Genomic DNA, 14,056 nt, shown 5'->3' with positions numbered 1-14,056 from the left:
GCAGGGAACCTGCTTCCCTTCCTCTCTCTCTGCCTGCCTCTCTGTCTACTTGTGATTTCTCTCTGTCAAATAAATAAATAAAATCTTTAAAAAAAAAAAAAAAAAAAGGTGGGGCACCTGGGTGGCTCAGTGGGTTAAGCTGCTGCCTTCGGCTCAGGTCATGATCTCAGGGTCCTGGGATCGAGTCCCACATCGGGCTCTCTGCTCAGCAGGGAGCCTGCTTCTCTCTCTCTCTCTCTCTCTCTCTCTGCCTGCCTCTCTGTCTACTGTGATCTCTCTCTGTCAAATAAATAAATAAAATCTTTAAAAAAAAAAAAAGGTGAGTTAATGCCTATTCTTCTAAAACTATCCCAAAAAAATTGAAAAGGAAGGAAAACTTCCAAATTCATTCTGTAGACCATCATCACCCTGATAACAAAACCAGATAAAGATACCACTGAAAAAGAGAACTACAGCCCAATATCTGTGATGAACATAGTTGCAAAAGTTCTCAATAAAATACTGGCAAACTGAATCCAGCAATACATTTAAAAAAGCATTCACCATGATCGGGTAGGACTTACTCCTGGACTACAAGTGTGGTTCAATTATTAACAAATCAATCAATCAACATGATAACAAATCAATCAACATGATACATCACATTAATAAAAGATAAGAACCATATGATCCTCTCATTAGATGTGGAAAAGGCATTTGACAAAGTACAACATCCATTTATGATCAAAAACCCTCAAGGAAATAGGTTTACAGGGAACATACCTCCACAGAATAAAGGTCATATATGAAAAACCCATGGCTAATATCATCCTCAATGGGAAAAAAACTGAGAGCTTTCCCTCTACAGTCAGGAACAATACAGAGATGTCCGCTCTAACCACTATTATTGGACATAGTACTGGAAGTCCTAGCCACTGAAATCAGACAATAAAAAGAAATAAAAGGCATCCAAGTCAACAAGGAAGAAATCTAACTTTCATTATTTGCAGATGACATCAACTCTATGTAGAAAACCTGAAAGAGGGAACCTGGGTGCCTCAGTCAGTTAAGCATCTGCCCTTAGCTCAGGTCATAATCCCAGTGTCCTAGAATCAAACCACATCAGGTTCCATGCTCAGTGGGGAGACTACTTCTCCTTCTCCCTCTGACAGCCCCGCCCCCCCCCACTTATGCTCTCCTGCCCATGCTCTGTCAAATCAATAAAATCTCTGAAAGGAAAAAAATCTCTGGAAGGAAGAAAGGAAGGAAAGGAGGGAGGGAGAAAGGAAGAAAGGGAGGAAGGAAGGATACCTGAAAAAAATCCACCAAAAACCTGCTAGAATGATAAATGAATTCAGAAAAGTCACAGGATACAAAATCAATGTTCAGAAATCTATTGCATTACTATACACTAATAATGAAGCAGTAGAAAGAGAAATTTAAGAAACCAATCCCATTTACAATCACACCAAAAACAATAAGATACCTAGGAATAAACCTAACCAAAGAGAGATGAAAGACTTGTGCTCTGAAAGCTATGAAAACACTGATGAAAGAAATTGAAGACAAGACTGAGAAATGAAAAGACATTCCATGCTCATAGATTGGAAGAACAAATATTATTAAAACATTTATACTACCCAAAGCATCTACAGATTTAATGCAATCCCTATCAAAACACGAAAAACATCTTTCACAGAGCTAGAGCACATAATCCTAAAATCTGTATGGAACCACAGAAGACCCTCAAGAGCCAAAGAGACCTTGAAAAAGAAAAGAAAACTGGAGGAATCACAATTCCAGACTTCAAGTTATATTACAAAGTTGTAGTGATCAAGACAGTATGATACTGGCACAAAAAATAGACACATAGATCAATGGAACAGAATAGAAAACCCATATGAACCCATAAAAGTATGGTCAACTAATCTTTAAGATTTATTTATTTATTTGACAGACAGAGATCACACGTAGGCAGAGACTCAGGCAGAGAGAGAGAGGAGGAAGCAGACTCCCCATGGAGCAGAGAGCCCAATGCAGGGCTCAATCCCAGGACCCTGGGGTCATGACCTGAGCCGAAGGCAGAGGCTTTAACCCACTGAGCCACCCAGGTGCCCCTGGTCAACTAATCTTTGACAAAGAATATCCAATGGAAAAAAGACAGGCTCTTCAACAAATGGTGTTGGGAAAACTGGAGAACAGCATACAAAAGAATGAAACTGGACCACTTTCTTACACCATACATAAAAGTAAATTCATAATGGATGAAAGATCTAAATGTGAGACCTGAAGCCATAAAAATTCTAGAAGAGAACATAGGCAGTAAATTCTTTGACATCGGCCATAGGAACTTATAGATATGTCTCCTGAGGCAAGGAAAACAAAAGCAAAAATAAACTTCATCAAAATAGAAAGTTTCTGCACAGCAAAGGAAACAGTCAACAAAACTAAAAGGCAACCTATGGAATGGGAGAAGATATTTTCAAATGACATATTGGATGAAGGGTTAGTATCCAAAATATGTGAAGAACTTATAAAACCTAATGCCCAATAAATGAATAATCCAATTCAAAAAAGGACAGAAGACATGAACAGACATTTTTCCAAAGAAGACATACAGATGGGCAACATACACATGAAAAGATGCTCAACATCGGTCAGCATCAGGGAAATGCAAATCAAAACCACAATGAGGCATTACCTCACTCCTGTCAGAACAGCTAAAATCTACAACACATAAAACCACACTTGTTGGTGAGGATGTGAAAAAAAAGGGGAACCCTCTTGCACTGCTGATCAGAATGCAAACTGATGCAGCCATTCTGGAAAACAGTGTGGAGTTTCCTCAAAAAGTTAAAAATAGAGCTACCCTATCAGCCAGCAATTGCACCACTAGGTATTTACCCAAAGAATACAAAAATACTAGTCCAAAGGGATACATGCACCCCAATGTTTATAGCAACATTACCTGAAATAGCCAAATTATGGAAATAGCCCAAGTGTCCATCAATCGATGAATGGATAAGGAAGATGTGAGATTATACATTACTCAGCCATAAAGAAGAAGGAAATCTCACCATTCACAATGACACAGATAGAGCTAGAGTGTATAAAGCTAAATAAAATAAGTCAGTCAGAGAAAGACAAATACCCTATGATTTCTCTCCTCTGTGGAATTTAAGAAACAAAACAAATAAGCAAAGAAAAAAGAGAGAGAAGCTAACCAAGAATCAGACTCTGAACTATAGAGAACCAACTGATGGTTATCGGAGGGGAGGTGGGGAGAGGAAATAAATAGGAGATGGGATTAAGGGCTGCACTTGTGATGAGCAGCAGGTGTAGTGTGGAAGGTGTGGAACCACTATATCGTACACATGAAATGACTATTACACTATACGTAAACTAACTGAAATTTAGATAAGAACTTTGAAAAATAAAATGTGTACAACTTAGTCTAATGATGATGCAGAGATATGAAAGAATTAACATCCACTTCAGAGATATGGTAGAAAATAGAGTGTGGCTGGTTTATAATAATATAAAATGAGTGGATCACATAACCATAAAATAAAATCTGTAAAAATGTGCGATAAGAAAACCTACATATAGAAGTGATTTTCAAATGCTAAAAAGGTTCTATAACTGTGCGGGAAATTTTTGACATAAATAATGCTGGATTGTCTAAAAAGGAAATGCCAAATAGAACACAGAGATCTAAAGAGAGTGGGGAAAGAAACAATGACATGTTCTAAGGCTATAAAAAATACACTTTTGCCAGGGATTAACAAAATAATAGATTATAAATTAATTAATCATCTGAAAAATTGCTATGTATTTCAAGGTCTTAAAAAGGTACAAATATATACATTTTTAACCTATGCAAAATTTAAATTCTTCAAGACCTTCCAGAAAGAAATAATTACAAAGTAAAGAAGAGAAACTATAAAGGAAGCAAAGAGAAAATGGAAGAAAGGAGGAAGAGAAAGAAGAAAGTAGAATTTCTTTGTAGTGAAGAAAGACTAGAATCTCAGGATAAAAGGATTCACTAAACTTGGCTTATGCAAGAAGCTAAGAGTATAACTGGAGCGTAGTGGCTAACAGGATGATGAATGTAAATTGAGATGGAGAAGTAAACAAAAGACATTTAGGGCAGCTACTTTGCATACTTAACCCAACTTCCACTCCCAATCCCCTTTCTCATTTGCCTGCTTCCAATACAGAGGTAAAGATGCTGTACACACATCTTCCCAGCCTCTCTTAAAACTGAGGCTTTAATAAGTGGCCATATGGCACAGTACTGGTGAAGCAGACATAAGCAGAAGTTTTTGTTTCCCTGATAAAAAGACAGATGGGCTGATGCTGCCCTTGCTCCTCCTTTATGCCATGATACTCAATGTGCTTCCTGGTACTACCACAGCCATCTTGTACCCATGAGGTAACAAGCCAAAGCACTGAAGATAGCAGATAAAAGATAGAAAGCACATGACTCCTTGATGACATTGTTAAGACCCTCACTAGACCTGGACTGCAAACCTCTCAACACCCTGTTTCATGGGGCGCCTGGGTGGCTCAGTGGGTTAAAGCCTCTGCCTTCGGCTCAGGTCATGATCCCAGTGTCCTGGGATCGAGCCCCACATCGGGCTCTCTGCTAGGCGGGGACCCTGCTTCCTCCTCTCTCTCTGCCTGCCTCTCTGCCTACTTGTGATCTCTGTCTGTCAAATAAATAAATAAAATCTTCAAAAAAAAAAAAAACCACCCTGTTTCATGATGGGACATCACCCCTAAGAACTTCTATTTGTTTACCTAATATACAGACATTCACCAAAAGCACTCTTAAATGGTACAACCCTATAGGCCCTTTAAGGATCTTGAAATGTATTCAAGTACAATGAGAAGCAGTCAGGGTTTTGTTTTGTTTTTTTCAATTTTTATTTATTCATTTGAGAAAGAGAGAGAGAGAACACAAGCAGGGGAGGGGCAGAGGGAGAATAGACTCCCCACTGAGCAGGGAACCCGACCTGGGACTGGATCCCAGAACCCTGAGATCATGACCTGAGCTGAAGGCAGATACTTAACCATCTGAGCCACCCAGGCACCCATATATAGGGTTTTTAAACAAGGAAATGTCATGATCCAATGTGCGTATTCTGACTGCTATGTAGAGAAAGACAAGAACGGAAGCAAAGAATTAAAGGATGGCAGTTGCATTTGTCTAAGTCAGAAATGATGGTGGCTTGGGTTAGTGGAGATGGAGAGAAATAGACAATAAATATTTGGGAAGTATAAATGACAATACTCATAAAAGTAGAGAGGAGAGTGTAATCCAAGATGTGCCTGACTAATTGAGTGCATGATGATGCCTTTGAGAAAAGGAGGTGGAATAAGGTTGAGGGACAAGGAGCTCAGTTGTGGACATGTTAAGGTTTTCCCTCACTTGCACACTCTTACCTCCTCTCTGTCCCATTGCCTCACATGACCAATTTCCCAATCACTTCTCCAACCCACCTTCTTTCTTCCATTCCCACTGCTTCAATTTAGGTTTTCACCATCCCCTGACAAAGCATCTAGCCTCCAATCTCCCCAACATCTCTCCTCTCTTCCGCACTCCTACCACAATGATGTTGAAAGCTACCAAAACTATTCAGATCTCTCAAAGGCTTCTCATCATTTAGAACAAAAAGTGAGGTCAGGCCCTTAACAAGGTAGAGGCCTATCTCTGACCAATTTCTATCCCTGTCATTCTTTTCCTGTATCAGCCTCCTGCTCATCATACTGTCTCTCACACCCCAGCACCCCTGCACATGCTCTCCTTTCTGCTTCAAATCCCCTTCCCAAATCCCATGTCCCTCTCCCCTCAAGCTATACAGCCCCTGGTCAAGGGCTATGTATTGATCAAGCCTTCTCTCTCCACAAAAGTATGCATTCCTTTCTCAAGGTTCCTATAACGTACAATTGTTTTACACTTCTTTCTTTTTTTTTTTTTAATTTTTACTTATTTTTTTAAATTTCTTTTGAGTGTTCCAGAATTCACTGTTTATGCAGCACATGCAGTACTCCATGCAATATGCGCCCTCCATAATACCCACCACCAGGCTCACCCACCCCTCCAAAACCCCCAGTTTGTTTCAGAGTTCACAGTTTCTCATGGTTTGTATCCCCCTCCAGTTTCCCCCAACTCACTTTTCATCTCCATCTCCCAGTGATCTCCGTGTTATTCCTTATGCTCCACAAATAGGCAAAACCATATGATAATTGACTTATTTCACTCAGCATAATCTCCTCCAGTCCCATCCATGTTGCTACAAAAGTTGGGGATTCATCCTTTCTGATGGAGGCATAATACTCCATGGTGTATATGGACCACATCTTCCTTATCCATTCATCTGTTGAAGGGCATCTTGGTTCTTTCCACAGTTTGGCTACTGTGGCCATTGCTGCCATGGACATTGGGGTACAGATGGCCCTTCTTTTCACGCCATCTGTATCTTTGGGGTAAATTCCCAGCAGTGCAATTGCAGGGTCACAGGATGGCTCTGTTATTCATTTCTTAAGGAATCTCCACACCGTTTAGCCACCAGGGAGATTCAAATCAAAACTGCACTGAGATACCACCTTACACCAGTGAGAGTGGCCAAAATCAACAAGACAGGAAACAACGTGTGTTGGAGAGGATGGGGAGAAAGGGGAACCCTTTTGTACTGTGGGTGGGAATACTTGTCTCTTTACTCACCTGTCCCTACTAGACTGTGGGCTTCTTGAGAGCAGGAGTCTTCTTTATCGCATCTTTTTGCCTAGCACAGAATCTAAGCAGTGTTCTAGACCAGTTTGCTAAGAAAGAAGTGAGTGTTGGACAGACTAATGTATGGGAGAATTCTTATTTTCAGTCTTCCCTCACCAGTTGCTAAGATGTTTCAATGGTTAAAGACAGGATTCCATACCCATATTTTGACCCTCAAATTGTCTGTGCCAGTAGCTATTGTTTTCCGTTTCTCTTAATTTCCCAACACAGTCCCAGTTTTCCGTCCCTCTGAGGTCAAGCAGCTCACGGCCCGCGGAGCTCCTCCGTCACTGGCGCAGGAAGTGTGTGCCAACGCTGGACTTCTCTCCGTCTCACAGATATTGAGAAATAACGTGTAAAACCAAACTGGGCACAAAAACCTGCAGTGTTTCTTTAAAGCAGCTGTGGGGCAGAATGCTTGGGTCTCATCATTTAGCAGTGTCCTGTGTCCGGCGTTTAGAATGAACGAGGTTCCTCTGCTCTGAAAGGCCTAGTCCAAGCCTGGGAGCTCGGCAGAAAAAGAGGAAGCCGAATGGACTAGTTAAAGGAAAGGCTGAAATCCGCCACGCCTCAGCAGCACCGCGGGGGACACGGCGCAGGTACAGGTCCCCCGTTGACCCACGGTCCGCGGTTCCCTCTGAGGGAAGTGGGCGGAGCCACGCCTTTACTCCGCCCGCGGCCGATGGGCCACGCGGCCAATGAGAGGAGCCGTCGTGCAAGGACATGACGTCATCACGCTCCGGCCCACGCTCCCGCCGCCCGTCCGCACCGCGCGCGGCGAAAGCGGAGCGGGTTGGCGAGCGCGGCCGGTGTCCTGCAGCTGCAGTGGGTGAATCCGGAGGAGGGTTAGGCCCGGTGAGAGCCTGGAGGCCAGGCGAGTGCCTGACCCTGGAGTAGTGCGGGGCGGGAGGGTCAGTCACCCCAGCGTACCCCAGGCCCGGCGGACGGACCCAGCCGGGGTGCCCTCCCGGGGCCGGGGAGGTCCCGGCCGTCTGGGCCTTGCGCGCGAGCAGCGGGGCCGGAGCCTTCGGGCACGGGCACGCCCAGCGGAAGGAACGGAATCGGGGACGCCGCGACCGCGCACCCTCAAAGCACTGCTGCGGCGGGAGCCTGTTCTCGCTCCCGTTGCGCGCGGGGAGACTGAGGCCTGGGCGACCAGGCCGGCTCCGTCCCCGGTGTGAGGTGGAAGGCTGGGGGAAGGAGGCGGAGCGCGAGCGTCTCCGCAGCGGCGGTGCCGGAAGGCCGGCAGGAGAGCTTTCTGAACTTCGGCGGTTCTCGCAACAGAACTCATTGTGGGAGCCCAACAGCCCGCACCTTGAACTTCGGGATTTGTTTTGCAGGTGACCGGAGCCACGTGATGTCAGTAGTTCGTTCGTCCGTCCACGCCAAGTGGGTCGTGGGGAAGGTGATTGGAACAGCAATGCAAAAAACAGCCAAAGTGAGAGTGACCAGACTTGTTTTGGATCCCTATTTATTAAAGGTGAGGGATGTCCTTTTTCAGAAGACACTGGTAAATCACAGCATGTTGTGGGTTCTGAGCAGAGAAACGGTTGCGCCAGTACAGATGCCCTGGGCATCCGCTGTGAGCCAGACGCTGTGCTCACCTGTGGGTCTAACGGAGCGAATTGATCGTGGTCCATTCTCAAATTCCGGGGACACATAGAGTTAATTTTAACTGGGTCTGATAACTCCTGTAGTCATTCGTATGCAAAGTACTGGGAGCAGAGAGCAGGACACTTGTTATCTTCCCACATGGGTGAAGGAGGGCATCCTCAGTTAAGAGACATTGGGGCTGAATCTCAGAAAGGCTTTTATCCAAAGGACCAGGTGTGGGGGAGTCATTCTGGCCATCATGAGTGGCTTATGGGAGTACTTTTAGCCATTAAAGGGCATGACATTGTGCAGGAACAACAAGTACTTTGGCAAGATCAAGCCCAGAGCTTGACCCCCATAGGCATTGACTGTTGTTGAGTGAATGGAAGAACACTGGGAGCTGGACTGAGAGAGGCCTTGGATGTGGTGTTGTTGGATTTTATCCTATAGACAAAGGAAGGCAGACTTGGAGACACAGGTGAGGACTGGATGTAAGGAAGTAGATAAGAAGGCTTTTGCAAAAGTCTAGAACTGGATATAAGGACCTAAACAGTCCTTGGAGTAATGCAAATGGAGTGGGAAAAGTAGATTTCAGAAAAAAATAGTCTGATTTGTTAGAAGTGCAAGGAAGCAAGAAAAAGTGCCAGGGATGGCTCTGCATTCAAGGTTGGGAATACAGGGAGGTAGAAATGTGCTTTGCTATCTAGGATGAAAAACACAGGAGCAGAGGTGACAGGGAGTTTTGGTTTTTAAAGATTTTATTTGAGAGAGTGCACCCAGGAAGGGGGAGGGGCAGAGGGAGAAGCAGGGCGCCTGATGCAGGACTTGTTCCCAGGACTCTGGGATCATGACCTGAGCCAAAAACAGACACTTAACCGACTGAGCCACCCAGGCACCTCAGAGGTGACAGAGTTGAGGGAAGGGGACACCAAGTGGGTTAGGGAGCAAATAAAGTGGTCTTTTATTAACAATAATAACACAGGAGCAAGCAGGAAACTGACAGCATGGTTATTGTCGTGAGAGTCAGAATACCTTAGCTTGAATATGGACTCTTGTTTACTAGCTGTGCCCATTGCCTTACTCCAGACCTGTTTTCTCGCATGTAGAGTGAAAATACTTTCTGTAGCAAGGTTGTTGATGGCCATCTGTGGCTCAGTCTGCAGTGTGAGCCACACATGGAGCTAAGTGTTTTTTGTATATTATAGCATTTGATTCTCTGGGTAACTTTAGAGATGCAGATATTGGAGCTTCATTTTTTGCTGGGGGAGAAAAAAAAAAAACTAAGCTTGGAATGATTAAGTGACTTCCCCAGATCACATAGCTAGTAGTGAAAGTAGCATGTTTATAGGCTGGAGAGAAGGCTCCACAAGGAAGAAAGAGTTTAAATAAGGGTAAAGAATGATGATGCTTGATAGACCAAGGATACTGAGGGTATTAGGCTGGAGAGCTCAGGGACATGATCCACTCTAGAATTCAGCTGTTTTTCCAGAAATTAAGCAGGTAATTTCTGTACTAGTGTATTATTTTTTCCCCCAAGTCCCAGCTTGTTTTCCATGCATCTTTTTCATATTCTGTACTGTATTGTCAGATCACACATGGGAACTACTGTTTTATTCCCCCTTCTTTCAACAGTATTTTAATAAACGAAAAACCTACTTTGCCCATGATGCTCTTCAGCAGTGCACAGTTGGGGATATTGTGCTTCTCAAAGCTCTACCTGTTCCACGAACAAAGCACGTGAAACATGAACTGGCCGAGATCATTTTCAAAGTCGGACGGGTCATAGATCCAGTGACTGGAAAACCCTGTGCAGGAACTACCTACCTGGAAAGCCCAGTCAGCTTAGAAACCACCTGCCTACCCAAAAATCTGGAAGAACTCAAAAGCTCTTCAGCACAGTGAAGGAGGATTGGAAGAAGGAGCCAAAGGGAAAGATTGATAAGCTTGCTTTATGGAAAAAGAAATTTTTTTAAGTTTCATTACAAACTGATTTCTCTCCCGGTATTTATGGAATAGCTAAAAGTAAATGAAGTAAAAGCCGTTAAAATTTTTCATAAAAGTTTAAGGTCATGTTTTAAATTTCCTTTTCAGTGGACATACTTTCCTCTTAGAGTAAGTGTGCCTAGCAGTCCCCTAGCATTGTTTTATAAGCTCACTGTGTTAGAAGGTATCCTTTTTTTTTTTCTTTCAAAGGAATCTTGAATTTATCTTAGAATCTTTATTTGGGGAGGAAATATCTTTTGATAAAAAAACAGATAAGACTACATTAAGTGAATATTTATTTTTGGTGGCATATATTTGAAATTAAATTTTTTTCTGATTTAACTAGTTACAAATGGAAATAATTAACAGTCTGATTGGGGTCAGATTTTATCAGATTAAAGTTTGTATTATGAATGTTGAAACATAGAAAATAAAACTTGAAAATTCTGTCACTTATTTTTTAATCCTGTATTCTAGCGTAGATTAAGTAAGACTGAGTTCCTAAAATCTGATACATTGATGAGGTTTTAGAGCTTCTCGCACTGTGCATTTGAGTTGGAGGGTTTGTTTTGTTGCTGTTTATTAATAAACTACGAACCTAGATTTTGACCTGAAGAAACAAGTTATGCAATTCAGTCTTCTGGCTCTTAGAAAGAGATTTGGAACATATTTCAGTCTCAACTAATATGTGTATTTTATAAGCACAGGGTTTCAGCAGTAATCACGAGGCACTGTCCACACACTCAGGCTCATAATTTAGTAAGTGAGGTATGCACGGGGTTCTTTGTGGCAAAGAAAAGCACACCGGTGGGGAAGAAATTAGGGTAACTTTCCCGGGAGAGACTAGATAGTGTTAGAGAACTAAATCTTAAAGGAATAGTCTCCAGGCTAGTAGATGAGGGTTGTGGAAAGGGCATTCCACGCAGAGGGAAGAGTGTAAAATCCTGAAAGTATGAGAAAAAGGAGCATAACCAAGGGGTTCTGTAAGCTGGTGAGGACTGCTGGGACATTTTGAACATGAGTGGAGCTCAGGTAAGGAAACAGGCAGAGGGCAACTCTGTCAGAACCCCTCTCACTCCTGAGAGCTTTTTCTGTATACTTGCTTAATAAACTTGCTTTAAAAAAAGAATGAATGAAAGAAAAAGAAATAGGCAGACATTATACTTAGGTGGTTTAGGTTATTTGACATTTTTTAAGAGAATGATATAATTCGATTCACACTCCTATAAACGTTACAGCATCAGTGTAGAGAATGGAGCTGGAAGAGGAAAGATTAGAAGGAAGGAGACAGACTTATTCAAAGACTGGTCCTAAGACCTAAACTGAGCTGAATAAGGAAAGAAGAAAAGAGGTTGGATAGATGATGTTCCAACAAGCAAAATGGTGCCTAGGTTTCCCACAGGTGAAGCTGTATGGAACCGGTTATCCTAGAATAAACAGGACACCTCTACAAGCCATCTCAAAAGCCTCAAACACTTAAAATGTTTGCATATACTTTATTGTTTTTTTTTTGTTTTTTTTTTAAAGATTTTACTTGTTTATTTGACAGAGAGAAATCACAAGTAGATGGAGAGGCAGGCAGAGAGAGAGAGAGGGAAGCAGGCTCTCTGCTGAGCAGAGAGCCCGATGCGGGACTCGATCCCAGGACTCTGAGATCATGACCTGAGCCGAAGGCAGCGGCTTAACCCACTGAGCCACCCAGGCGCCCTACTTTATTGTTTTTTTATGTTAAGATATTTTTCTTAATAATCTTGGTATAAAAATTGTGCTCCAGGAATATGCCCAATATTTCCTCTATGGCATGGAGTAACCTAAGCTATACACCTGTGAAATTAAAGTACCTCGCCTAGTGAGACACACAGGGTTAATGGAACTCCAGAGCAAGATGATGGAGGGGGAAGGTGCAGAATAAGTGGCCTTACGCTAAATATCACAAAAGCAAGGTCAAATCCAAGAAATATTTACCAAATTTACAATGCAGGAAAATGCATTAGAAGGCATTTGTCTTTTTTTTTTTTTTTTAAGATTTATTTGACAGAGATTATAAGTAGGCAGAGAGGCAGGCAGAGAGAGAGGGAGAAGCAGGCTTCCCACTGAGCAGAGAGCCGGATGCGGGCTCCATCCCAGGACCCTGGGATCTTGACCTGAGCCAAAGGCAGAGACTTAACCCACTGAGCCACCCAGATGCCCCTGAAAACATTTGTCTCTTGAAAAATAGCTGAGAAGTTGGGAGAATATGTGAGAAAGTCACAAGGGCACACTGACACCATGGGCTTGAAGAGGGCTCCTGCAGGGAAGGATGGGGACATGTCCTTTCTGCCCTGGGGAAAGCTCACTTCAGCCTCCCTTTTGGATCTCTCCAGTTCCTTACAGGTTCATTAACGTAAGCCAGTTGAAACCAGGAGCTTGCTCAGCCACACTGCCTCCGGCCTCCTGTCTTGTGCCCCTTGGTCTTCTTTCCACTGGCCTCCCAGAGAGAGAGAGACGTATCTCCCTGGTCTGCAGCAAATCCTTGTTGCCACTTTTCCATACACAGGACCCCTCTGTGTCCTCTCAGGTGGCTCTGTGGCATACGAACATGTTCAAATATCCCCCAGTCAGAAAACTGCACCCCTTGCTCGCTGGTGCTTCCTTTGCCTCCAAGAAGCCCAGTTCCTGACCCCCCGCCCCAAGATTTTATTTATTTATTTGACAGAGACACAGTGAGGGGGGGAGAACACAAGCAGGGGGAGTAGGAGAGGGAGAAGCAGGCTTCCTGCCCAGGACCCTGGGATCACGACCGGAGCCACCCAGGTGTCCCGAGCCGCCGCCCTCTTCGGCGGAGACCTGCCTGGGTAACAGAGACACCCCCAGCTACCCAGTCCGGAGGGCATTTTCTTCTCGGCGTCCGCAGTGTCTCGCGCGGCCCTTCAGATGCTCCCCTTGCCGGCTGGGCGTCTCCTCCTCCTCGTTGCTCCCCCTTCGCGCACGGTCTCGCTCCCTTTCTGCCTACCTCGTCTGGGCGGCAGTTTTCGAGATTACGCTTGTGCCCTTTTATCGGACCCGGGATGCATTTTCCGGGAACAGGTGCCGTCCTGACCCTACGCTTCTAAGTTGCTTCCTTGGCCGGAGATGTCCCCCTTGCACCGGTCAGCTCCTCGCCCCCAGGGACTACGCTGTGGCGCCGGCGGCCCGGGCTCCGGCCCCTGCCTGTGGCGCCGCGGGACTCGCTCTCCCGCCCTGGGAGCCTCTCCGTCTCCGCGCTCGGCGCGCTCAGCGCATCCCCCCGGCACACCCCGGCCCCTGGACGGGGCCGGCTGGAGAGCGGAGCCGCGGCCGGCGCCCGCCCGCGTTGAAATGAACCGGAACACGGTGTCCCGAGACCGCGCGACGACCTGAGTGTGTTTCCAGCCGGGAGGTGTCCGTGACCGCGTCGTCTGGGGTCGGCCTCGGCTTGAAGAGGAAATACCCGCGCCGGCACGAAGTGCGGACGGTGCCGGCAGAGGCCCGGGTCGAGCGCGGTGCTGCTCGCTCCTTGTGATTAAAGCCCACGTTCCTCTGCGCACCTGCGGAGGCGCCCGGATTCCTTCGCGGGGCTCGTCGTCGCCCAGTGCAGGCCTCTCGGGCGCTCCTCCTTCCCGGCCGCGGGGCCTCCTGCGCCGGGACCGTGCGCCCTGCGCCTCCCTGGCGGCCGCGCCCCGCCCTGCAGCAGCCGCGCGCCCAGCCCCGCCCCGGCCCCGCCCC

The 14,056-nt window shown here is 45.2% G+C and overlaps 1 protein-coding gene and 1 long non-coding RNA gene across 3 annotated transcripts; one reads left to right on the top strand and one right to left on the bottom strand.

Moving 5' to 3' along the window:
• The first annotated feature begins 7,491 nt into the window (after window positions 1-7,491).
• Window positions 7,492-10,789, top strand: MRPS17 (mitochondrial ribosomal protein S17). 2 transcript variants are annotated; one of them, XM_082714471.1, is made up of 3 exons: window positions 7,492-7,631; window positions 8,098-8,237; window positions 9,983-10,789. In XM_082714471.1, the coding sequence occupies exons 2-3, from the start codon at window positions 8,115-8,117 to the stop codon at window positions 10,250-10,252; spliced, it is 393 nt and encodes a 130-aa protein (XP_082570597.1). In that variant the 5' UTR covers window positions 7,492-7,631; window positions 8,098-8,114; the 3' UTR covers window positions 10,253-10,789. The 2 variants fall into 2 exon arrangements, with proteins under 2 accessions (XP_082570597.1, XP_082570598.1); XM_082714472.1 differs by having other exon boundaries at window positions 7,494-7,612.
• On the bottom strand, window positions 10,481-13,988 carry LOC309854872. The gene is made up of 2 exons (XR_014306469.1): window positions 12,045-13,988; window positions 10,481-11,827 (listed from the first exon to the last, which is right to left on the bottom strand). It is a non-coding gene; the product is annotated as an uncharacterized lncRNA (long non-coding RNA).
• Window positions 13,989-14,056: the final 68 nt, after the last annotated feature.

The sequence above is a fragment of the Mustela nivalis genome (genome assembly GCF_964662115.1).
Source record: "Mustela nivalis genome assembly, chromosome: 19".
Lineage (NCBI taxonomy): Eukaryota > Metazoa > Chordata > Mammalia > Carnivora > Mustelidae > Mustela > Mustela nivalis.
The sequence above is the reverse complement of the archived record's forward strand: the minus strand, read 5'-3'. Positions and strand labels throughout refer to the sequence as shown.

What these genes read in the sequence shown, in the direction of transcription:
- MRPS17 (XM_082714471.1), top strand. Translation starts at nt 8,115, where the DNA reads ATGTCAGTAGTTCGTTCGTCCGTCCACGCCAAGTGGGTCGTGGGGAAG. An exon ending in TGGATCCCTATTTATTAAAG is followed by an intron (nt 8,238 to 9,982) that starts GTGAGGGATGTC and finishes TTCTTTCAACAG; the next exon opens with TATTTTAATAAACGAAAAAC.